This window comes from Aotus nancymaae, unplaced genomic scaffold, assembly GCF_030222135.1.
Source record: "Aotus nancymaae isolate 86718 unplaced genomic scaffold, 86718_ANA_hifiasm-v0.15.2.pri h1tg000092l, whole genome shotgun sequence".
Lineage (NCBI taxonomy): Eukaryota > Metazoa > Chordata > Mammalia > Primates > Aotidae > Aotus > Aotus nancymaae.
This window is the reverse complement of record NW_026988507.1, coordinates 11,350,909-11,376,418: the sequence shown is the minus strand read 5'-3', so window position 1 is coordinate 11,376,418 and position 25,510 is coordinate 11,350,909. Positions and strand designations below refer to the sequence as shown.

At 36.7% G+C, this 25,510-nt stretch overlaps 1 protein-coding gene across 2 annotated transcripts in view; it reads right to left on the bottom strand.

The window, feature by feature from the left end:
• The window catches only part of CPNE8 (copine 8), a 230,776-nt gene that overhangs the window by 144,760 nt on the left and 60,506 nt on the right, over window positions 1–25,510 (bottom strand). For both annotated transcript variants that reach the window (XM_012435387.3, XM_012435388.3), the window contains exons 5-6: window positions 18,438–18,477; window positions 5,279–5,355 (exon numbers count right to left, since the gene is read on the bottom strand). In XM_012435387.3, the coding sequence (XP_012290810.1) occupies window positions 5,279–5,355; window positions 18,438–18,477 (117 nt within the window). The remainder of the gene's footprint in view (window positions 1–5,278; window positions 5,356–18,437; window positions 18,478–25,510) is intronic.

The following is a 25,510-nucleotide window of genomic DNA, read 5'->3' as shown; positions in this document are numbered from 1 at the left end:
CCTCTGGGTATCTGCCTCTGGAGGTGTCCTATGCTGCAATTCAGAAGCCAATTCCCTTCCAGATAGGGAAAATCCTAACCCCTTACCAACATGATCGCAGAAAGTAATGGCTGTAGCAGCAGAACTGTGCAAATTCTATTTGTATCCCCAGTCATGAGGAACAGACCATGAAAAACAGTAGAATGTTTAGCGGCTGTCCTACAATGTTATCGTTAACCAGGCAGTCAAAGATACCTGGCCAGGGCAGGTTCACACAGGAAGACAGCAGGAGGGAGTGGAAACTGTGAAGACTGGTCGGAAGAGCTACACCTAAAATACCTACTATTTCCCCATGTGAATTTCCCCATTATTTCGGTCATGAATTCGTAAATTTTACTACTTTTATTTATTTGTGTGAAAACATGGAGGCTTAGAAGTTGTGTTTGTCACCAAGCTTCCTGTCATGAGAAGAAAACACTTCCTGACCTTGCATCATCTCCAATATCTTCCCTGGTTTCATCCTTTTTTCCAACGCCATTCCCTCTTCCACTGTATTCCCATCTGTTCCCAGTATTTGCTTATTAGATTGATCTGGGGAAAAAAATTAAAGTACATGGAAAAGCAGGAGCCAGCAGGGATGAATGTGGAATTTAGGAGTCCATGGACTGGACCAGCTGCTCTGATGGGCTACTCTGGCATCATTGGCAGATAAAGCTTCCATGCAAACAGCATGTTGCTCTTCCTCAACCCAACTGCGCTTTTCCAAACAAAAAGTATGAATGGTTTTGATTGTTTTTCATTTGAGGTACAATGCTATTTGCATAGAAGCTGCATCTTCTCTTAAAGTACCTGAACTTAACACTTAGCCGATGGACCTTTATCTTCAATCCACGTTCTTCCACAAGACACGTGACTTTCTCACAGCTAGAGCTTTTCATTAAACCCAATCTTTTCTCATGCAAGAGGATGGGTGACTACTAAATGGTTTTTCCAATCCATTGTTCACCTGCGTTGGAACATCTGATCCAGTGATAGCACATGTCACTAGATGCCTTAACAAATAAAACCAAAATATCCTTCCACTAGCAAACTAATCATATTCACTCTTACTCTCCCATTTTTAATCTCCCCTATTTCATTTCCCCCCTCATCTCTTTCCTCTATTCTGCTTATCTAAGTATCTAATCCAATTCACTCATGTTTCATGAATGTAATTGCCACCATTCTGCAATTCCTAAGCTTTTGTTTTCTGCTTTTTTCTTCTGTATCCCATCTCTTTGCTACACTCAAGCTTTACATTTTGTTACTCACTTACTACTAAAACTTGTCTAGCTAAGCTTTCTTAGAAAAATTTAAAAATCTTCCACTGCTCAAACAATAATCTTACCTTTTTTTTTTTTTTTTTTTTTGAGATGGAGTTTCACTCTTGTTACCCAGGCTGGAGTGCAATGGCGCGATCTCGGCTCACCGCAACCTCCGCCTCCTGGGTTCAGGCAATTCTCCTGCCTCAGCCTCCTGAGTAGCTGGGATTACAGGCACGCGCCACCATGCCCAGCTAATTTTTTGTATTTTTAGTAGAGACGGGGTTTCACCATGTTGACCAGGATGGTCTCGATCTCTTGACCTCGTGATCCACCCACCTTGGCCTCCCAAAGTGCTGGGATTACAGCCATGAGCCATGGCGCCCGGCCCTAAACTATTTTCTTAATGTTTATTTGCCTGAGAAGATTGTCCAAGGAGATGAAGGGCAGAAGAAAAATTTAGTTATATAAACTTAGAAAATCAAATGAATTGTTCCTTTTTCAGTAAGAAAGATAGAACCTGAGGGCCTTCAATAAAGTTGTCTAAATTTCAGAATACTATAAAGATGAAGCACAATAGATCCATGATGGATGAACAAGTTTTGAAGGCTTTCTCTCATTACACTACATGAAATATATAGATGTTATACTCCATCCTCAGCAAGAGCTAAGAAAAATCTACGGTATCTCATCCTTTCTGATGACATAAAATGATTATGACTCAACCCCCAGCAAATTCTCCCAACATCTGCATATTCTTTTATTTGGAGATGGAGTCTTGCTCTGTCGCTCAGGCTGGAGTGTAGTTGTGCAATCTCAGCTCACTGCAACCTCTGCCTCCTGGGTTCAAGCAATTCTCCTGCCTCAGCCTCCCCAGTAGCCGAGATTACAGGCTTGTGCTAATTTTTCTATTTTTAGTAAAAATGGGGTTTCACTGTTGGCTAGGCTGGTCTCAAACTCCTGACTGTAAGGCCGGCTGCCTCGCTGAAGAGCCAAATGGACACACTTATCTCTCTGTGCTGGCTCCCCACACCTGCTCCTATCTGGTTTCTCCATGCAGGCTCCACACGCCCACTCCTGCATTCCTCACTCAACTCTTTCAAAATTTAAAAAGTCCATGGAAGATTTGTCCAACGGCAGTTTAACATTAACCTCCCCAGCCAGTCAGCCTACCAATGAAACTGTCTGCTCTTTGTTTCCCTAACAATCAATCAAATCTCCTTACCAATGAAATTGTCTGCTCTTTGTTTCCCAATGACCAATCAACTACCTCCACTTCTTATAAAACCCCACACCCTGAGAAGCCCATTGCGACTTCTCTGGCCCCTTCCTGGACCACAGAACCTTGCCCGGGAGCTGAATAAATTGGATTCTCATTTTTTCTCACTGGCCTCAGTTTCCTCATTTTAACTCGGCAATATACCTTACACTGACCTCAAGTGATTCGCCTGCCTTGGCCTCCCAAAGTGCTGGGATTATAGGCATGAGCCACCATGCCTGGCCAACATCTGCAAATTCTATCAGTCTATCCTAGGTATCTTCACCTCTTAGCATGAATATATTTTTGTTGGTCTTCCCTAGTGGGAATTGTTGTTGAATCAGTGAACAAGGACCATTATCTTGTGCTATGTTCTATTCACTACATATCCCAATCAATACATTATAATAGTATCAAATTTTTAACATGTTCCAAGATGAATATAAATAGGATTTTCTACTGGGAAATTTTTTTATAACTTAATAATTTAACAGTTTTCTGAAATTAGAATTATGATTTCCTTATGTTGAAAAAAAGATAAAAACTTCCAATAAATGACTAATTTAAAAATACATATACCACATAGCCAACAAGCATAGGAAATGTTCAACATCACTAATTATTAGAGACATGCAAATAAAAACCATAATCAGATACCATCTCAGAACAGTCAGAGTGGCCATTATTAATAAGTCAAAAAGTAACAGATGCTGGTGAGGTTGCAGAGAAAAGGGAACACTTACATGCTGCTGGTGGAAATGTAAATTAGTTCAGCCATTGTATAAAGCAATTTGGTGATTTCTCAAAGCACTTAAAACAGAATTACCATTTGACCCCGAAATCCCATTACTGGTTACATAGCCAAAGGAATATAAATCATTCTACTATAAAGACATTCATGTGTACATTCATTGCAGCACTATTCACAATAGCAAAGAGACATGGACTCAACCTAAATGCCCACCAATGGCGGACTGGATAAACAAAATGTGGTAAATATACAACATGGAATATTAGACAGACGTGAAAAAGTCTGAGATCTTATCTTTTGTAGCAACAGGAATGAAACTAGAGGCCATTATCCTAGGCAAATTGACACAGGAACAGAAAACCAAATACCACACGTTCTCACTTATAAGTGAGAGATAAACTTTGAATAGTTATGAAACAACGGACACTGGAGCCTACTTGAGGGTGGAGAAAGGGAGGAAAGTGAGGACTGAAAAGCTACCTATCAAATACTGTAATTATGACCTGGGTGATGAAATCATCTGTATGCCAAATCCCTGAGATGCACAGTTTATCTATATAACAAACCTGCACGAGTACCTCTGAACCTAAAATAAAAGCTAACAAATGAATAAATACATATATACTAAAAAAGTGTACCCAGTTTATAAAAATCTCTATTCTGTTGTTTGGAAATAAAAACTCTGTATTTTAATTGAATTTGTTTTCTCTTGAAGAATGTTAAAAGCATCTTTAAGGTGGTATTGTACATATTATTGATTCTTTTTGTGTCAAAAAATAAAAGGTAGATTTAGTGATCCTTGGAATCACTGTGAGCATGAGTCACTGGACTAGAAAATGCAATTAGAATTACATGCACTCGATACATTTGCATTTGCCTTACAGATTGCTTACTACTTACTAAAGTGAGCATAAATATATTTTAGTGATAAGCTTCCAAGTCCTATAATTATGTGAAAATAAACACTAAAAGAATTTGGTGGTTGATATATGGAAGTTTTCAAACTGCCATTCAGTACTAATTTTCTAAGAAAATCAAATTAAATTTCAAAAAATTAGAATTTATAGAATTCTTATTAGCCTAATAATTTCTTGCATAGCACTGAACACACTAAATAAAAGTTTAATTTTATACAGAAAATGTGAGAACAATGCCTTGCCATTTCAAGTATTTGTTTTATGTCCAAGATAAACAGATTTAAGGAGTATTAACGTATTTATTTTTTAAGTTTGAGATTCTTAAAAGATTGTTGAAGAGAAAGACTTCAAGATTCCCTAAAGCTTTGGACATTGTGGTTAGCTCTGCAAATGTGCTATTCTTTCTAGATCTTCTGAATTTCATGTACAGTTAAGTCAATCCAAATAATCAAGATTAAGAAGGGGAAAGAGGAAAGGAGAATAAGGCCAAGAAAAATTTCTAAAATTTGCTCTGTGCCTTATTTGGAACTGAACAAAACAGAATCAACTCATGCAATTGACCTGAAATCTAAACATGATCCTAGTAATTGAAGGTGAAAACGGAAGATATCATTCTTAGTCATTACCCTCTCTCAATATTTACCTACTTACAGCTTTCTCTACCAGCCACTTCCATGGTAAAAATTATTATTAAAATTTCAATAACCAAAAATGCATTTATGAAATACATGGTATTAACAGTTTACTACATACAGTTACTAACCCCAAAAAGTAAAATCTCTTTCAAAAAGTACTAAATATAACAATTAATAGTACAACCAAAAGAAAAACAACAAATTTCCTTGTTTAAATTTTCTCATTTCATCTTGCGAAAATTTTTCAGCATAGCCTATGACAGGTGACAAAGAAATTATTCTTTAAAAATATGTCAAAACTATTTGTTGGAAGAAAAAACTCAGACAAGATTTTAAAATCTCTTTTGGTCCACAACCATGCATTCACCAATTCCAAACTGACAAAATAGAAGACTGTTAAGAGAGGCATTTCATTGTCTGAATTAAAAAATACTTACACTATTGTTTTTTCCAGGCGACTTCCCTGTGAACCAACAATCTCTCCCAATGTACAAAACACTTGTCCCAGAAAGTCCTGAAATAGATAAAAAGATTAAAGCTCATAAGTTTCCAAACTATCTTTACAGCATATGTTTTGTATATTACACATCTGCATTGTTTTCATTGTTGAAATACTGACATATCTAACCTCCAATAATGGGTAAAATAAGCTTAATATCCATTAATTTTACCATGTGACTTTCACATGTTTGCACAGCATTTTGTGCTTTTAATCACAGCAGTTTTGCTATTTTGAGTTCACAGGCATTGCATTTGTTTTCTTTTTATGTTTTAAGCTAAAATAAAAATAGAAAAAAGTTGGAGGTTTTGAATGCACAATTGGCTTAACTTCAGATGCCTCTGAAATTACTGGAACTGCTGGCTGAGGAGACAAAATGAGAAAGCACATAGCTTAATTAATTAAGATCTGCAGTTCGATCTTCTCTACAATGTATTAGTACCCCCCACAGAATTGCTCTGATGGTTCAATTAGTTATTGCATGGTTAATACCAGCATATTGTAAGTGCCTAAAAATGGATTAAGCAAAATACACTATAACATTCATTAACATACAACTACATGATTCTTATTTTCAAGACTCAGAATAACACTGAAAATGAGAGGTCTGATATTAATACTGCATTTCACATATAAAGAAACTAAGTGCTTATGTCACATTGTATGCCTGTATCAAAACATCTCATGTACCTCCTAAATACCTACACCTACTATGTACTCATGAAAATTTTAAAATTAAAGAAATTTAATTTAACTTAATTAAAAAAAAGAAACTAAAACTCTAGAAGGTTGATTTTCTATAAATAGCAGAGCCAGGACAGACTCCGATGTTCTGGTTCTAGATTGTTATGCCACATAAGAACTTAACTACCATAAATACAATGCAACTTCATATGTCCATAAAACAAGGGCACCAGCACCACCTGGATATGTGTGTCGAGAAAATGTGAAGTTGTTCCAGGGAAAGACACGTGCCTTCTAGTTTAGCCTGTATATGATTCAAAGAATTGCCCTGTTCTAAACAAGGTGAGAGATCTCTCTAAATTGTTTGTGTAGTGAACTGGACCAAGAAAATCCCTAAGAAGGATGGACAGAGAGAGGATTAATGGCAAACAAAATGTGTTCAGTACTACTGGGCATTGTACTTAGTAGTATTAGAGATAAATGACTGTTCTCAAATGAAAGAAAAAAGCCAACTCACGGTTAGGAATTACTATCAGCCCCGTTTCTCAGATAAGGGAGCTGAAGGACAGAGAAAGTAACTTGCTTAGAGCTACAATGTAGACGCAAGTCTAAACCCAAGACTTACCACTCACTTAACCACTATGTCAAGCCATGCTGCCTCTCTGCTTCTAGTCTAATGAAAGGAATGACACCCGGTCACATATAGGCTTACCAAGCCACAAAAATAAAAACTATGTTCCTCAGTGCTAAGGTGAAAAGTGGGGGTGGAGAAGTGCGCTAATTAAAAAGAGGGGGAAAAGATCTCTGTGGACTAGGATAGCCAAGGGAACATCTTCTCAAAGGAATTAACTCTCTTGAGAGCCAGTAAGAAATCAGATCAGATCTTGCTTGGAGAGAAGATAATTGGACATTCTAGATTTAGAGAACAGATCAGACTGACAGGCAAGAGAATAATGAGCAAAGAGAAGGACTCAAGTCAAGGGTAGAAATGGGGATGAGGAGCCAAGCCTAGACAGGGTCCTCACAGGCACACACAAAAGTTGTCTCAGGGTAATCAGAAGCAACCGGAAGCCTTTCCCCAATTCAGGGACATCATTAGAGCGGTGCATTCAGAAGATTACTCAAGTGCCTATTTGCAGAATGAGTTGAGGAATGAGGAAAATAACTAGAAGCCAGATCAATCAGAAGGCTATAGCAGTTAATAAGAGGCAAAGTGTTAAGGCCCCAAACAGTACTGCACAGAAAAATCACAAGATTTGGTGAAAGCCGTATCTGTACGAGACAAAAAATAACTGCACCTCTGATATTTGGATACTGCCGGCAGGGATATACCTTCATTAAACTACAAATCACTTTAAATTTGCTTTCAAATACATCAAGAGAAGTTAAGATAAAGCTTTCACATATTTAAATTAATTATCTTTCATAATGGTCCTTCTTTATCAATGTCAAAACAGATTTTACAAATGTTTATGGAATTTTAATAAACCTAAATTTCTTTAAGTCTCATGACAGCTAGAAAGAGCTAAATACTGAAGATCTGAAATGTATCACTGCTCTTCCGAGTCAGCAGCAAAAACAACATACAAGGGGGATTCCAGGATTCTTTTCTAAGGATAGTTATGCTAATGGGCACCTGCAAATGCTACGTATTAAATGGGCTTTGCCAATGGAATAGCGAGTCTCAGTAAAAGCCATCTGTGCTGAAATTACTCAAAAGAATAAAACATAAATATTGAGCAGGATCATACTAACGTGGAGACATACTAACAAATACAAGAGAACACATGATCATCATCTTGGCTGAACAAAATCAACAAAATGTGCACCAACCAAAAAGTTATGATGTGAATCAGTGTATGTCTGTGTCAAAGGCCACACACACACACTGGTGTCAACAGCTCTGGCCGGAACTCCACTAGACTGGTTGATAAACCCCTGAATTAAAAACACCTGAGTGCTAGGTAATGAGAACTATTTCATACCTACAAGAAGCATAAGAAAGTGTATATAGTTTGACAACACTGTGACACACACCACCAAACTCTACAGAAAAAGCCCAAGGAGAAAACTGGGTCAGAAGTCATTTCCTTTCCCAGCTCCACCAGCGCAGAGGAATGCAATCAGCCAATTAGCTCAACTGGGACTGCTGAAGAATCAACACAGGTGCACAACGACAGATGTGAAAAGCACAGGCATCAGCTGAGAAGGAAAACAGAGTCCTGTGGCCATAAGCTGGACATATGGCCATACAGGGCTGTGCCAGATCACTTCCCAGGCCTTTCCCTTGAAGGTGAGTCTGGGAAGTATAAGGCTATAGAAGACCTCTGCCTGTTGCTCTCCAAATTCAGGGAAGTATAATGCACATACGACTTGAATGAGGCCTCTACACAATTCTGTGTGTTTGTGTATTCCCTATCAAAACAACACATATACTAGTCACAATGCAAAAATTAGCATACAATACTTTCCATTACTCGCTGTGTTGAAAAGTTCTACCAAATCCATCTTTTAGCCATCTTAATGGTTCACATTTGCTAAGTATTTTACACAATACTAAAGATACAGTGTCTTTTAGTAGACGTTTCTAGATATTTTGGGTTGATAAAGATGGAAATAAAATATAGCTATAATATGAACTGTTTTGTCATTTCTTATTCTGGTATTGTGTTTCAGTTGATGCGTCATTAAATCTAGGTAACAGTAGTATTTCCAGTAATGAATCCAGGCACCTTTCCACAATTCTAACGCACACATAAACCAAATCTAGCTTAGAGTGTCTAGCAGCTGAGAAATGCTTCAATTTATTCAATTATTTTAGCTATTGGCCTCTCGTCAAACTGGCCATGAGATCAATGAATATTTATTGAATGAGCAAATTATTACTTTATAATCTAAATAACAGATTGATGGAACCTAGCTTTGGAATGTGTTTAAATGTACATGAACCATATTGTTTGTACATAGGATGCATTCTAACACTTAAAAACATCCGGTTGGGCACAGTAGCTCACACCTGTAATCCAAGCACTTTGGCACTTAGGAAGTCCTAGTCAGGCAGATCATGAGGTCAAGAAATCAAAACCATCCTGGCCAACATGGTGAAAACCTGTCTCTACTAAAAATACAAAAATTAGCTGGGTATGGTGGTGCATGCCTGTAGTCCCAGCTACTCGGGAGACGGAGACAGGAGAATCGGAGAATCGCTTGAACCTGGAAGGAGGAGGTTGCAGTGAGCAGAGATCATGCCACTGCACTCCAGCCTAGCAATAGAGTGAGACACTGTCTCAAAAAAAAAAAAAAAAAAAAAAAAAAAATCCAAATTCAATGTGCTGGTATTAAAGAGGAAAGACTTGAGTTAGAAACGAGGGAGACAAGAGAAAAAGAGAGAGTAGAGCAATACAAAACATTACAGCAATAACCTGAACTCATGTTGCATAGGTAGTTTTCAAACGACCAGAGAATACGAGGGAATGTGTTTGGATTATCCTGTAACAACCTAATCTAGATTTGTTACCCATATATGGCTCAAAATTCAAGGAAGCATTGCTGTGCCACCGGGTTTCAGCTGATTAGTACACAAATACATTTATGTTTTCTCTTGACTTTCACGCTAATATTCAGGGGAATGTCGAACTATATGCATGAGCATAATCTTGTTCCTTCAAAGTTATTCCTTTATTTCTTATGTGCCAATGTTTACAGATCAGTCCCTCCATCTACATTTTATTTTATAATGTAGCTTGCTACCAGTCTGTATCCATGAAAATTACATTAGTACTACTGGCTGTAGTAATTCTACACACATAAATTGGAAATTTACTTTGCAGCCAGAGATCTGGTTTGCAGTTCTATGCTGCCTGCGTGTATATCAGGACTGAACCATCTACGAATGTCTCTGTGTCTGTTTCCTCATATATACAATGGACACAAGGAATAATACCGATCTTACGGGCTGTACAGAAGACTAAATAAGATAATATATGTAGATAATATATGCAAAGTTCTTAAAACAGATGCTTGGAATGATAAACATCTAATAATCTATGTCTCCCTCAACCTTCCTACTCCTTTAACAGAGTATTATTATATACTCAACTTGTTACTTGCTATGGATTCCAATACTGAAGATACTATAATTAGCTAAATAAGATAATTTACTTTCTTTTCCAAAACTAATTTGCAGTCATGGTCAATACACGTTTATTTAAACAAAGGCTTATTATAAAAGCTACTTTAAAATAAGACACATATACATGTGAATTACATTTTACAAACTATGAAATAGTAAACCAGGAGGCATTAACTGTAAGTGAAGTTTCGAATCTTTATACTACTATAAAGTAATCAACACATCATCATAAACCATTTCATAAACCTTCAATGGTGTGGCATCCTTCTCCTAATGGTCTACTAAAGATAATATTTAAATGACTTTTCTGTTTTATGAAGTAATCAATGAGCATCTGAAAATATAGTTTCCCTAATTAATAATTTAGATTAAAAGATATTAGGTAGGTTTACTGGTAGTTGAGTTTTAATACAGCATAGTAATTGGGTACAGTCAACTGTTGAGGAGTTAATCATCTGATTTCTTCCTAAGAACCTGATTTGATTCAGTCTACTGCTTCCACCCATTTCTTGGTAATTTAACTGATTTTTAGCACATTCATACAATGGCAGTCAAATTAAGAGATAATTAAGTGCTACAAAATTTCCTGCTTTTGCAATATTTTAACTGCTGTGGTAAAAGACTGATGAGAAATAAAAACTCACATTACCTGTGAAAACTGTACTGTTGATATTACCTGGTAATATTTTATTGCTGGTACTTCCTGATGATACTTCTCATTGCTTTTGTATTTAGTTAATTCATACAATCACATTAGTATAAAAATTAGGTATGACTTAGTTATATTTTGCACAATATACTAACATGGCCATCATTTTTAATAAATGAACGTGACACTTCTTTGCTCCAGTAGTTACTCCTACTTTTCTAATACTTGTTAGCACATCTATTTGTTGTTTGGAGATAAGGCAAACTCAACATGGAAAAATTTGATTATATTTTGGGTTTTTTGTTTGTTTGTTTTTTGAGACAGGGTCTCACTTTGTTGCTCAGGCTAGACTGCAATGGCATAATCTCAGCTCACTGAAGCCTCTACCTCCTGGGTTCAAGGGATTCTCATGCCTCCCAAGTAGCTGGGATTACAGGAGTGTGCCACCACTCCCAGTTAATTTTCATATTTCTAGTAGAGACAGGGTTTCACCATGTTGGCCAGGCTGGTCTCAAACTCCTGAACTCAGGTGATCCGCCTGCCTTGGCCTCCCAAATAGCTGAGATTATATGAGATTATAGGCATGAGCCACCACACAAGCCTCAATTCAATATTTTAGTCGAAACAACTTCTCGCATTTTAATATTATAATAGTACAACTTTTTTCCAAAGCAAAGATTTATCTTTTTAATGGATAGATCCATCTACAAACCAAAATGCTAAATCCAACCTCCAAGAGATAATACAAATTTCTAAACTTAAATTACAAATATAATTTCTAAAATTATACCCTATCCCTGAAAGTATGCATTTATTTTACCCTAGCCCAACTGTTGATTTTCAAGATATTTTTAGCTAGGCCAGGAGCTGTGGCTCACGCCTGTAATCCCAGCATTTTGGGAGGCCAAGGCAGGAGGATCACTTGAGGCCAGGAAATCAAGACCAGTCAGGTCAACATGGTGAAACCCTATCTCTACTAAAAATACAAAAATTAGCTGGGTATGGTGGTGTGTACCCGTAGTCCCAGCTACTCAGGAGGCTAAGGCAGTAGAATCACTTGAATCCAGAGGCAGAGGTTGCAGTGAGCCAAGATCTCATCACTGCACTCCAGCCTGGGAAACAGAGTGAGACCCTATCTCAAAAAATATATACGTATTTTTGGCTAAGAGTCCAAATGAAGGCAGTTAAATAAGACACTGAAAGAAAATTAAGCTTTCAACAAGTGGATATTCAGTGACTAAAATTAACCATATTTAAAAAATTATACACACATTGGCTGGGCCTGGTGGCTCACACCTGTAATCCCAGCACTTTGGGAGACAGAGGCCACCAGATCACTTGAGGTCAGGAGTTCAAGACCAGCCTGGCCAACATGGTGAAACCCTGTCTCTACTAAAAATATAAAAATTAGCTAGGTGTGGTGGCACAGGTCTGTGGTCCCAGCTACTTGGTAGGCTGAGGCAGGAGAACAGCTTGAACTCGGGAGGCAGAGGTTGCAGTGAGCCAAGATTGGGCCACTGCACTCCAGCCAGGGTGACAGAGTGAGACCTTGTCTCAAAAAAAAAAAAAAAAAAAAAAAAAAATCCACATATATATTCAATACTTGCAAAGATATACAACATACAGATTTTCAAAATAAATCTATGCTATAGTGAAATAACATCCTACCATAGTTTTTTAATATTTATATTCACAAATATAACAAATCTATGGAAAATATTTACACTGTGACAGCACATCACTTTTGACAGAACACTGGTTCTCATCAATAACAAAGTTCAAAATGTAATATGTTAACAGGAAATGGGTAAATATTCTCACTGCTAGTAAACATGGAGACACAGCTGCTATGCCAAATAACTAGGAAACTTACTAAATGCTATGATTAAATATCTGAAATATATTATAGAATTATTAAATAATATTAAATATGACATTATACTATGACACAGTATCATTATCAAATACTAACCCCTGAGTAAGGGCCAGTTTTACGTGCAAACAATCTCACCTAATATAACTTAATGAGTGCTGAAGTTACTATACTTAAACCCGCTGCAGGCATTATCCCTATCTCTACGTCTAAGGCAGATTCTATAAGGCCCTACTGAAAATGCAAATGGGAAAGATAGGCATTTATAGTAACAGTCATAAACACTTTAGCTTGCATATGTGTATAAAGCTACCTCTCATCATCTAATAAGAACCAGAAAGAAGGCTACAGGAAAAAAAGAAAGTTTTTATTGAAAAAGCATCAGAGCATAACATGGAGAGCTGCCTTGACACAGGGCAGTCACCTCACAGGAGATACCTGAATAATGCGAGGGAGGGAACCGTGTGAATGGTCCCAGAAGCATTACAAATAGAAGGAAAGGCAAGAACAAAGTCCCTGAGACGAGTACTTGGGTGCTAAAGGAGAAGCAGGAGAGCCAGCAGGTGAGAGCAGGGTGAGCGACGATGAGTATGGCAGGAGAGGAGGGAACCAGGGGCTGCAGCAAGACTGACTTCTATCCTCAGTGTGGAAGAAAGCCATTGTGGGGTTTAAACTGGGAAGTGACATGTCTTAGCTGGCTTTTAAAATTATCATTCTAGCTACTCTTCCTCCCTCAAGATTGTATTCTATTGTATTCTCCATTTGCATTTTCTTTAGATAACTGGGTTCCAACTTAATTGGCTGATGGTTACTCAATCTGTATCTTAGTCTTCAAATGCTGCCTAATCAATATCTCCATTTGGATGCTTACTGGGGGTCTCAAGTTTAACATGAACTTGGCCTTACCATGGGTCTCTCAATCCCCACCCGTCCACCTTGATCTCCTTCTCCCCAGTGTACCTCACTATGTAAACTATATTACTATTTACCCAATTGTTCTTACCAGGAACCTAATAGCCACTCTAACTTCTCTTATTTTTACAGTGGACATTCAATTCATCATCAGTCATACTCCCAACATATATTTCAAATCTGACCACGTCTTACCACTTCAATGGTTTTAACCACCACAGGCTGCTCACCAAGTCAAACTACAAGTGCCTTATAACTGATCTCCTGAATTCCAGTCTTGCCGCCACAACCCCATTCTCCACTGTCACTGTCACAGTCAGCATTTAAGGGCATGAATCAGATCACATCATCCTCCAGTGACATCCATCAAAGAAAAATCCAAACTCCTTTTTAACTGTGGCCTACACATCTCTCCATCATCTGATTCCTATGGATCTTTCCAAACTATTTCAGTCCACTCCCCTCATCACTCATAATGTCCTACATAAGATCGCCATCTTTCTGTCACACCATCATTCCAAACTCTTTCTTGACTCAAGGCCACTATACTGTTCCTCCTTTTGCCTGGGATGCTGTTCTCCTAGATTTTCAGTCATTCCCTCCTCCTCAGTAATTATATATCCAAGGTGATAAATGGCATAGAACCATGCTGGCTGGTTTAGCGGAACCTCAGCTTCTAACTATTGGTGCTTCTCCAGTCACTCTCTCCCAGTATCTATATCTTATTAGTTTAAGGGCCACAAGAAAGTAAAGTATCTTAATCAATTATTGCATTCGTGTTCGTAGAGAAAATCTGCCCACCTCACCTCTTCAACTACAAAATGTAAGCTGCCTGAGAAGAGAGGCCTTGTTTGTCTCATTCCCAGCATGCCAAGTGTCTGCCCTAGATTTATTGTCTGTCTGCCTATATGAATACACATTAATACTTTAGAATTCAGTTCAGCTATATATAGGTTAAATTAGCTTTATATTCTAATGAAAGAATCTTGCCCCACTTAAAAATCTGTTTCTACAAGAAACTGCATTTCATGGTCCAAACAATATTCAAATAAAATTTTTAAATATAACTGATCTGTATGTGAAAGTTTATATATATAATATTTAGAAAGTGTGTTAAAAAATACACATCTTCACTGAAGGCTAGTGTCTTGTGGCCACAATAATCCATAGAGCCATGAATATGTCTGAAACAAATTTTAGTGGTCCCTTCTGCAACCAACCAAGTGGATAAACGTATTTTAGATTGCCTTGTGGGTATGAAAATTTAGTATACAGACTACAGTTTCCAATCTAGTCCAACATGCCAAGCAGAATCCTATACACACCAATTATGGGCCTGTCATGAATCCTTTCATTAATAATTTGGCTCATGCAATTTAATTATGCAAATTAAAGTATGTAATGTAGTTCTGCTAATGGTATTAAGATGAGTAGGTTCCCTAGCACCTTAGAGCAGAAACTCAGAATTCAAAATGCCATGTTTTATTCACAGAACCTAAAACTAGAGCGAAAAGTATTTTAGTAAAGATATTTTCTCAGAGAATCATAAACAGAATAAATCTTCTAAAGAAAGACGTCCCTAGATTCCATAAGACTTTTCCTGGCACATAATGATTTTCACTAACACACTTTTCTACCACAAATAGAATCAATTAATTATGATCCTTTATGTCTTACGTCATATTTATCTGCCATGTTAGAAACCTAAGGTGTGGTGCTATATTCTATCTCCATTTCCCTAACAGTACCAAAAAATGGGAATTTGACCCAAGAGTCTTAAGTACCAAACACCAAATAAAGTCACCCTGAAAGAAAATTCTTTCACAATTATCTGAAATGAGAATGAAAATATATATATATATTATTACTAATTCAAGGGGTTCCCTCTTGCTACAAAATCTCTTTGTAAAAAAGTAAGTAAGTGCCTTTATGCTACATGCAACCTAGGCACTTAGCAGTCTTTCCTAAAAGGTTCCAGTTTATTTCACTTTGCAAAATTGGCAGGTAGACAACAACAGTCTTAAAGAATCATATCCTCAGGGAAAAGACCTATCTTGTTTATTGGTTCTATCTGGTCTTCAAAAAACCTCATGAATTCCTTTTGGGTTGAATGAGTTATATGCTCCTTTACCTAAAATCTGTTCTTAGATGCTTTCAATTAAGAAAGGGCTTTTGCGGTTGATTTCTAACAGAAATTCTAGATAGTCATCTCTAACAGTTCTTATAACAATTCAAAAGCACATTTTTCTTCTCTTTCCACATGCTTCACCCACTTATAAGCTCAGGCACTTATTAACTCATCTGTATAGGCAACTAAATGTATTTTAAAAATATAACACGGACACAAATATAAAGGATAGCTTAAAATGTGAAATAACATAAACCATGGGACCTATAGGAGATGACGGAAGACATCAGTAGAAAAAATAATGGGAATCTGAACTAAGGCAGTTTTAGCAAGAAGGAAAAGAAGACAGAAAGGGCAGGGCATGGTGGCTCATGCCTATAATCCCAGCACTTTGGGAGGCCGAGGCAGGTGGATCACAAGGTTTCACCATATTGGCCAGGCTGATCTAGAACTCCTGGGAGAGCTTTCTGTGGAAGTTAGAGATGAACGTTTCAAGAATGGAGTAGTCAATTCTATTCGGAAAAAAAGAGAGAGAGGGAGAGATTAAGAGGTAAAGAGTGAAGAGAGGCCACTCAATCTTGATCTAGCCCATGTTGGGGTAGTTTAAGTGAAAATTTGATGAGGAGATAGTAAAAGGGGTATCATGAGGGTAAAGCAGTGTCAACATAGAATTTCTTAGGCTGAGGGAGACATGAAACTTTATGAAAATAAAAGCATTTCTACAAAAGAGAAAGATTTAAAAGGAAATATACATGTATGGTTTCTAGGAGGAATCTCTCTTACCTAATAATATTTAGTCATTAGTGATATTTAAGGGAAAAGAATTAGCCATGTTTGAGATACCTGCCTACCCTATACATTTCTCTCTGCCCTGTACTCAAGGCAACTACACCGATAGGAACCACATGTTCCCAACTTGACTTAAAATATCCAATCCCATGGAAATGTCCTTACCTGCCCAGTTATTATGCCCTTTGAAGAGCAGTTTGAACTAAGAAACACAGAAAATATATGCAGGGAGAGTGGTACTTGGAAGTCTACGTCCAGTCAGAATTAGTGAGGTCATTTCCCCATGGGTACAACAATGAATAAACAGAGAAACTTGGTCTTCAGAGAGAGGCAGAAGCTCAGAGAAAAGACATGGTAAAAAGAATATGTGGCCTGAGAGGCAGAAAGAGAAATGGAGAAAATCGCTTCTCACTCACAACTCACCATCCTGTTTCCAGTGCCAGCTCCCATAAGGCCAAGCTACACTTCACATTTATGACATGCCCATAATCCCTTTAATCAACCACTTATGTGTGAGAAGTGAATGCATTTCTTTTCTTACAACTCAACAATTTTGACTATAAAATGCAGTTTCTTTTCTGACTCTTTTAGGATATCTGGAAAACTTCCAATATAAAGCTATGCAAATAAATTGTAAATGTCTAGTCGCAAAGCTATAAACCTTAATCATGAGCAGGAGGGTGGCATGGCAACCATAATGAACTTTACTTGTGGAGCGCAATAAGCTTGTTGCAGCATTTTTTTCCATTTGTAAAGAGGTCAGTCACTTAGACTGTTCCTGAATACTTCTTCACGTGATTCTGCTGTATGCTTCATAGCACAAATAAATCTCATACTTCAGTCAATGAAGGAGGCAGCAGTAAATTATGATTTTTACCAACATACATATCCAGGCTCCCAGATTTTCCAAATCTATTTCTTAGTTCGTAATCCCCCTTTCTGTCTCATCTCTTTTCTGAATTATTACACTCCCCCTCTCCAAACTTCATGGGAAATCATCTATTCTAGTTTGACAGCCTGTGACAAGGGAAAAGTAAAAAAATCTCACCCTCCTACATTTCTGGGCATTGTTAGCCAGCCAGCCTCCTAACTCTGGCACAGCTGCTAATTCTACATTTGTGTACCCAGATTTCACTGGCCACCTCAGTTATCCCCTTTCAGAATGCTGTTTTCACCCTCATGGGGGTGGCCTACTTCCAACTTCACAGGTCAATAAACAAGTGGATGGATCAGCACGATGTTTTGCTGGAGTATCTCAATCTCATTCCTCCCTTCCCATCTGCACCTCTTTTTCCATCTAGCTCTGATGCCCAAATACTCCTGGACTCAGACAGTTCCCCAGGTAACAGTTGCTGCCTAGTGACTAGAGCTCTTGAGAAAAGAGGAATAAGTCGAAGGAGGGACCCAAAAAAGAAAACATAACTATAAGTGACTTAAGGACAGAGATTATGTCTATCTTGCCCATATTATGCCCTCTGAAACTAGCACAGTGCCTGGCATACACAGGTATTTAGGAAATATTGGTAAACAAATGAACTACAGAAAAACCAGAATAACAAATCAGTCTACCTACACCCAACTACTTCCCATTGCCTCCCAAGTTAAACCTTGCAAAAAGACCCAGGCTCATTATTTCCTCTTGCTTAACCTAATCCAATTTCAAATATCACAGGAAACTGTAATCCTCATTTATTTAAAAAATTAAAATTAAAAATTAAAAAGATTAGTCCATTTTACTTACTAAAGGTAAATTTCTTTTAATAATCTACTCCAAAATGTATTTCTCGGGATCTTCTAAAATGTTACTTATTTTCTATGACAATCATGTTATATGAAAAATAATAGATGTATAACTTTAATAATAATAAATCAGCATACATATTAATCATAAATCATATAATGTTATAAAAACATAAAAATATGAACTTACATGTTTGGATAAGTTAGGGCTCTTTGAATCAACATCATACCTAAAAGATTGAAATATAAAACTCAAATTATTTCCACAAAATACAGCTAGAAAATAACACCAGTATTTTCCAAAACACACAAATTATATAAAAATGAAATCCAAAATAATACCAATAGGGAGAAAAACTTAGCAAATTTAAAAGTTTCACATAATCTGTGGCTTACTGCCAATGGTAGAATTCACGACCCTTCAGTTCTTTCATTTCTAAAGACCTAACAAGTCTTAATATTTTCTCAATAATCAATTCTGCTGTTTGCTAAGTTTAAATTTTCTCTTTTCTGTGCATCAGTACCCTAGTACTGTTCAACTTACTTCAAAATTCCTTAAAAACTGAAAAGCCCTCTTCTCTAGACATCATTTAAAAGGGCAGCATGAGGGATCCTTGAGGTAATAGAAATGTTCTATATGTTGCCAGGATAAATGTCAATATCCTATTTGTGATATTGCAAGATGTTGCTACTAAGGAAACCTAGGTAAAGGATACATACGGCTCTCTCTATAAGTTCTGTATTATTATTTACAACTGCATATGAATGAATGTATGTTTATCTCAAAATAAAATATTTTACGTTAAAAAATCAAATTAATTAACAAACAGATCCTGGTAACAGGCTGTCCTTAGCATACATTTTAATTCTGAATATCTTAAATGCTATTGTTAAATTGGCTAGAGTAAAGAGACATTCTTTTTCCCTAATCAGAGGACTTAAAACATACATTTTATGGAAACAGAAACATATTTCATGAGACTACCATATGTTCTGGTTTTAACCAGTTGGTACTAGAAATTAATCAGTTCTTGGAGAGATTCTAGAATAAGGTCATTCATCATTACTTTATTCCCTGGCACTACAGAGTGTGTAGAAGTAGAGAGGACACCGATAGTCAAAATTACCTTCCATTTGCCAAATTCTTATATAAGAAAATATTTGTACTCACTACAGACTGTCTCCCAAATCATATTCATTTCACATTCCTTGTGAATAGCTTCCTACCAAAAATTAACTGCCTTTTTAAAGTTTAATTAAAGTCTCCTCTCTCACATAACAAGAATGTTTTCACAATTAAAGAAAGCATAAAAGTTCACTGAGTATATGGATACTGGGGAGAAGGGCATTCACTCACTAGCAAAGAATGTATACAATAAACTAGCTTTAAAATTGCAATGGCTCTGGGCAGTAATCATCCCAGCATACTAAGGCTTTGAGATAAAAGGAAAGGGACTTTACTTTTTTTTTTTTTTGAGATGGAGTTTCACTCTTGTTGCCCAAGTTGGAGTGCAATGGCAAGATCTTGGCTCACCACAACCTCCACCTCCCAGGTTTAAGCAATTCTCCTGTCACAGCCTCCTGAGTAGCTGGAATTACAGACATGTGCTACTACACCTGGCTAATTTTGTATTTTTAGTAGAGACTGGGTTTCACCATGTTGGTCAGGCTGATCTCCAACTCCTGACCTCAGGTGATCTGCTTGCCTTGGCCGCCCAAAGTGCTAGGGTTACAGACATGAGCCACCATTCCCAGCCAGGACAAAGACTTCTCTAATGAATAGATCAAACAGACAGCACCTGAACCCATGGATCAATCTTAGCATCACTCCAACTGATGGGAGGTGAGAGATAACACACAGAGTCACTCTATAGAGATGGAATTTCTTGCCTCACCTTCTCTTTTAAAAAATATTCTGATTCTCATCAACAGATAACTGGTATTAAGAAGGGAAAGGAGATTATTATAGAATACAGGAGACACAGGACAAAAATACAATGTGTGACTCTTGTTTGGAGCCTGACTTAAACTAATTGTAAGACATTTTTAAGACTATCAGAGAAACTTTCAACTTTCAACAGCTAGCTGCCATTAAGTACTTATTTGGCCTAAGGTTGGAGAATAGCAAACAGGAGGATCATATATAAGCATCCTTATCCATGAGAGCTTTATTTTGAAGTATTGGTAGGTGAAATGATAATAATCTGTAGGGGACCAAGCCCAGTGGCTCACACCTGTAATCCCAGCACTTTGGGAGGCCAAGGAGGGCGGATCATGAGGTCAGGAGTTCAAGACCAGTCTGACCAACATGGTGAAACCCCATCTCCACTAAAAATATAAAGCTGGGTGTGGTAGGCAGAAGAATTGTTTGAACCTAGGAGGCGGAGGTTGCAGTGAGCCAAGATCACGCCACTGCACTCCAGCCTGGGTGACAGAGCGAGACCGTCTCAAAATAAATAAATAAATAAATAAATAGTCTGAAGGAAATAAATGAATCAAATTGGCAATATGCATATGCTACTTTTGAATATGCTTAAAAATGTCCATGATAAAGTTAAAATATTTAGAGTTTTTGCTGTCTTCATCAAAATAGTCTCTCCTCTAGAAGTCCTGTGGCTTCCTTTCCATAGGGAGAAGCAGAAAGATGAAGGATTAAATGCAGAGAATATAACTTATTATTTTTTCAATAAGGAGGAAATTATTTTTTAAATAAAGAGGAAGTTGTCTCTCTCTTCCAACAGCATATACTCATTATGACCTGTTTACCTATGTAAATGAATTTATTTTCATAATTTTATAATTAAATTTTACAACAGCAAAAAAAAAAAGGCATGATGCAAAAATCTGCAATAGAATTACAAATTACTCTCCTCATCAAGGCATTCTGAGCACTTTCAATAGCTATAGCCTGAAATTGTAAAACAGAAAATTGCCAACATCTACTGTAGAACTAGAGTTGCTAGCACCAAAAAAACATGCCTTTTATTCAAGAAATGTTTCTTATGTAAGAAAATTTTTTAAAAGGTAAGATTGAAATTAGCAACTTCAACAATGTCAGAGATTAAACATAGCTGTGCTAACTCCTCAAAACTCAATTCTGGAAACTATCTTCTAAAAAGAACCAAGTGTGGACTGGGGAGAAAGGACATCAAATGTTCAGTTAAAAAGTAAAAGGAAAATATTTTCATCACAAAAAGCTTAAATGTCTTCAAATACAATCCTCTTTCACTGTATTTTACAACTTTTTTAATGCCATTATCTCATAGGTAATAGATATCACACCCTTGAATACAATATGTTAGATTATAAAGCATTAGAAATTACCATTTTTCTTTTCTTTTCTTTTTTTGGATAGAGTCTCACTCTGTTGCCCAGGCTGGAGCGCACCGGTGTGACCTCGGCTCACTGCAGGCTCACTGCAACCTCCACCTCCCAGGTTCAAGCAATTCTCCTGCCTCAGCCTACAGTGTAGCTGGGATCACATAGGTACCAGCCACCACACCTGGCTAATTTTTGCATTTTTAGTAGAGATGGGGTTTCACCATGTTAGCCAGGCTGGTTTTTTTGAACTACTGACCGCAAGTAATCCGCCCCGCTCAGCCTCCCAAAGTGCTAGGATTACATGTGTGAGCTACCACGCCTGGCCTAAAATTACCATCTTTCTTTTAAAACAATTTTTCTTCTAACTTTTCTGAACATATCAAGACTTCTCTAGTCCTCACTCTCACAGGTCATAACATAAACACTACATCCTAACTGGTTACAATATAAACATGTTCCTGTGTATCTGTTAGTGAGTTCCACGCTTTCTTTAAGGAAGAGAGAATACATGATCATATAGGAAGCTTGGTAGATTCTCCTAAGAGGATGCATCCACTGTGCCTGAATTTAGTAACAAATTTTGTAAACAACTTCATCCTGCCATTGAAACCTTATTACTACAGTAATAAATTGGCAGTAGCTGGCTTGGGTGCACCTTAAGGATTACGTTTTTGATTCAAGAGTAACAGATGTTGATGGGAATTTTTCTTGTATTTCTGGAATTCCAACTAAGGCCCAAAGAGAGAAAAAAAAAATGTGATCATGCTTAGCTCAGAGCTACTGAGTCAATCACATAAGGGTCGAATACTTTCTCCCCAAAGCTCAGGGGACCAGTCCACGGCCGGGTGATGAACACGTTATTCATAAGTGAGGACTTTTCCCTCTCTGTTGGGGGCAGAAGGGAGGTTCTTTCCACTCCCCAAAGCCAAGTAAAGTATGGCTCCAAAAGGATTAAATGCGGAGAATATAACTTATTGTTATTATTTTTTAAATAAGCAGGAAGTTGTCTCTCTCTTCCAACAACACATATTCATTATGACCTGTTTACCTATGTAAATGAATTTATTTTCATAATTTTATCACAGGTATAATATAAACAACTAGTGAGCTATTACACTATTTCCACATATATTTATGTAGGAAAGCATAATAAAAATAATAATAAAGAAAGCACAATAAAAATAATAATAATAAGCCTGTTTTTCAGGTTAAAGGTTATATGTGAGTATTCTAAAAAATGGAAAATTAAAAGGAATTAAAGTGATAGCAAAGATGCTACATGAACTAAGAGGATAGACTTGTTACTCTTCTTGATAATCTTCTGCAGGTAACCCTTTCTAGCCCTAATTGTTTGAATTTTTCAGCAATCATACAAAATGGAGATGTTCTTTGAATTGAATTTCTGAAATTAACCAAATACATGCAAAAGGTAAAACGATACTTATTTAATTCCATTTTGCAATATGCTTTCACATTTCAAACATTACACTGTTTCTGTAAAAATTGCTTCAACTTCAATTAGGAAGTTGACGAAGTTAAAATACATTCATTTACTTAACATTAATTTGTGTTACTTTATATTTTTCTGTCACACTGAAATAAATGTTCCTGGAACAAACAAGTTATGAGTATCAGGTAATGAATGAAGAGCAGGACACGGATCTAAAAATCAGAGCTAAATAACTGACAGGGAGCTCAGAGAAGGAGCTCAGGGGAGTAACAAAGCTTACAGAATCTCCAACGTTGAAATCAAAATAATATATAGAGAAGAATCTCTAAATTAAATATTTCATTTGGGAATCACAGAATTGCAATTCAGGGCATATATACAGACCACCGTGGTCTTCATTCAATATGTACAAAAAACAAAGAAGTTTGGGAGATTTATTAGAAAGAGAGATGCTATATATTGTTTTGAAAGAAAACTCATTGGCACTAGAGAAACAATCGCAAAAGTGGCAATTGGTGAGTGATGGTGGTAGACAAAACTAGTCTTAGAGTCATGGCAGGTCATAATTGGTCTTTAGGATGACAGCAGACAGTTTCAGCAACTGGTCTTGTAGAAAATTCTATTCATGGAGCAGGTGCTATTACTGCTTTTTCCCCCTGGCCTCTTGACTCTGATTTAGTTGGGTATGACACGAATGACCCAATTCATATAATCAACTTTCACACCAAGTTGATTTCAAAGATTTAGAACCAGACAGTGAGCAGTCCTGTCCACATCATATAATCTTAAAAATTAACTCTGAGTAATTTGTCCTCTGAAAATGCAAAGTATATATACATATATACTACAAAAAGATTTGCAACCAAGGAAACTCACTGCAGCATATATGTAGTTGGAAAAGTGGAACCAGCCAAATGCCCATCAGTAAGTGTTTGGTTAAATAAATGACAGTTCTTTTGAACAAAAGAAATTATATAACCTTTAAAATGAATGCGGTATATGTATAGTTAGTGGCATAAAAGGATATCTGCAAAATACAAGGTGAAGGAAAATATATTTATTGCAATTCCTGTATGCATACGTGTATGCTTAAAGAAAAAAAGATTTCCCAGCATATACATTGAATCATTTGCAGGTTTGGGAGGGGGGTGGGTTTTTCTGTATTAGGATAACAGGAAACTTTCATTTTAAATATCTGTATCAGTTAAAGTTTGTAATAAATATTTATTACTTTTAACAGTGAAAACTGCAGATGAATAAGAAAGGAAGAAAAAGAAAGAAAAAAGAAAGAGAGGGAACAAGGAATCATAAATGAAATAGAGGCTGGTTTTACTAAAAAGATAAGTCTGGGATTAAGGAGAAAAAATCAAGAGTCCCAGGCTGGTGTAAAAGAAAATTCTTAAGCAATTGCTAAGAAGGCCCAGAATAACGGGAGAATTCAACCACATAGTACGTGATTTATATCTGTTTTTGAATGGCAACACCATGTGCAGCCTCTTACAATAAACATAATCAGGAAGTCATTACGTTCCATTTCAGTTTCTCTTCTTATGAGCCTCACTTTTATTATTTGGAAAGGGGTTTCTAAAAAATAAAAAAAAATGTGGATGTAATAAATTTTGTTTGATAAATATGACAAATAGTACTCCTGAAGAAAGAAGCTAGGATGTTTTTTAAACACAAACACCTGCAGGTTATTTTACTGCGTATATTTAAGAGAAAAATGAGAAAGATCATTAACAGTACAGAGCTCTTAATTTTTACATTATGAAGCAAATTATGACTTTTTACAATCAGATATTGATAGCTTTTGTTATCAAAAAGTATTTATAAATTGTAAAAGTATGGTACATGATTTTTTCAGCTATTTAAAATAAGACATTTATCTTTTTAGTGTTCATAAATTTCCCTTAATTATTTTAATATTTTAAGCATACTTTACCCACCTCACCAAAACAGATTTCCTTTTAACCATATCCAGATACTTCAACAACCGCTGCAGTTCACTTCTGTGGAACAATCTCTATAATAATATAAACAGACTGACTCTAGGTTCTCTGTGGCCAGGAAGTTGGATTTGACAATAATGTTTTAATATGCCAGATTCAGTATCAAAGTAACAAGAATACTTAAAATATTTAAAATGCTGACTCCATTATCCTGGCCCTTGCAAAAATACAAGTCGACCAAGGGATGAAAGGAAGCCATAGTTAGGCAGAGATCCATGTGCTATGCTAAGAAGCTGCTCAGACAAACTTAAAGATCTGAGAGACATTAGCCATGGGAGTAGATGTGATAACTTTGGAGTATACGCAGAACTTGTAGGAAGTCCACTGAAGCATGGGACAGTTGGAAAGAACGTCCGCATACACCGTCCTGCATGGCTAAACTGCTCAATTATTCATTCAACATTTACTCAGACCTACAAACTGCAAAGCAGGGGGCTTGCTTGGGCCATACTCTGAACAGAATTATCTGGTTTCCTGCCAATA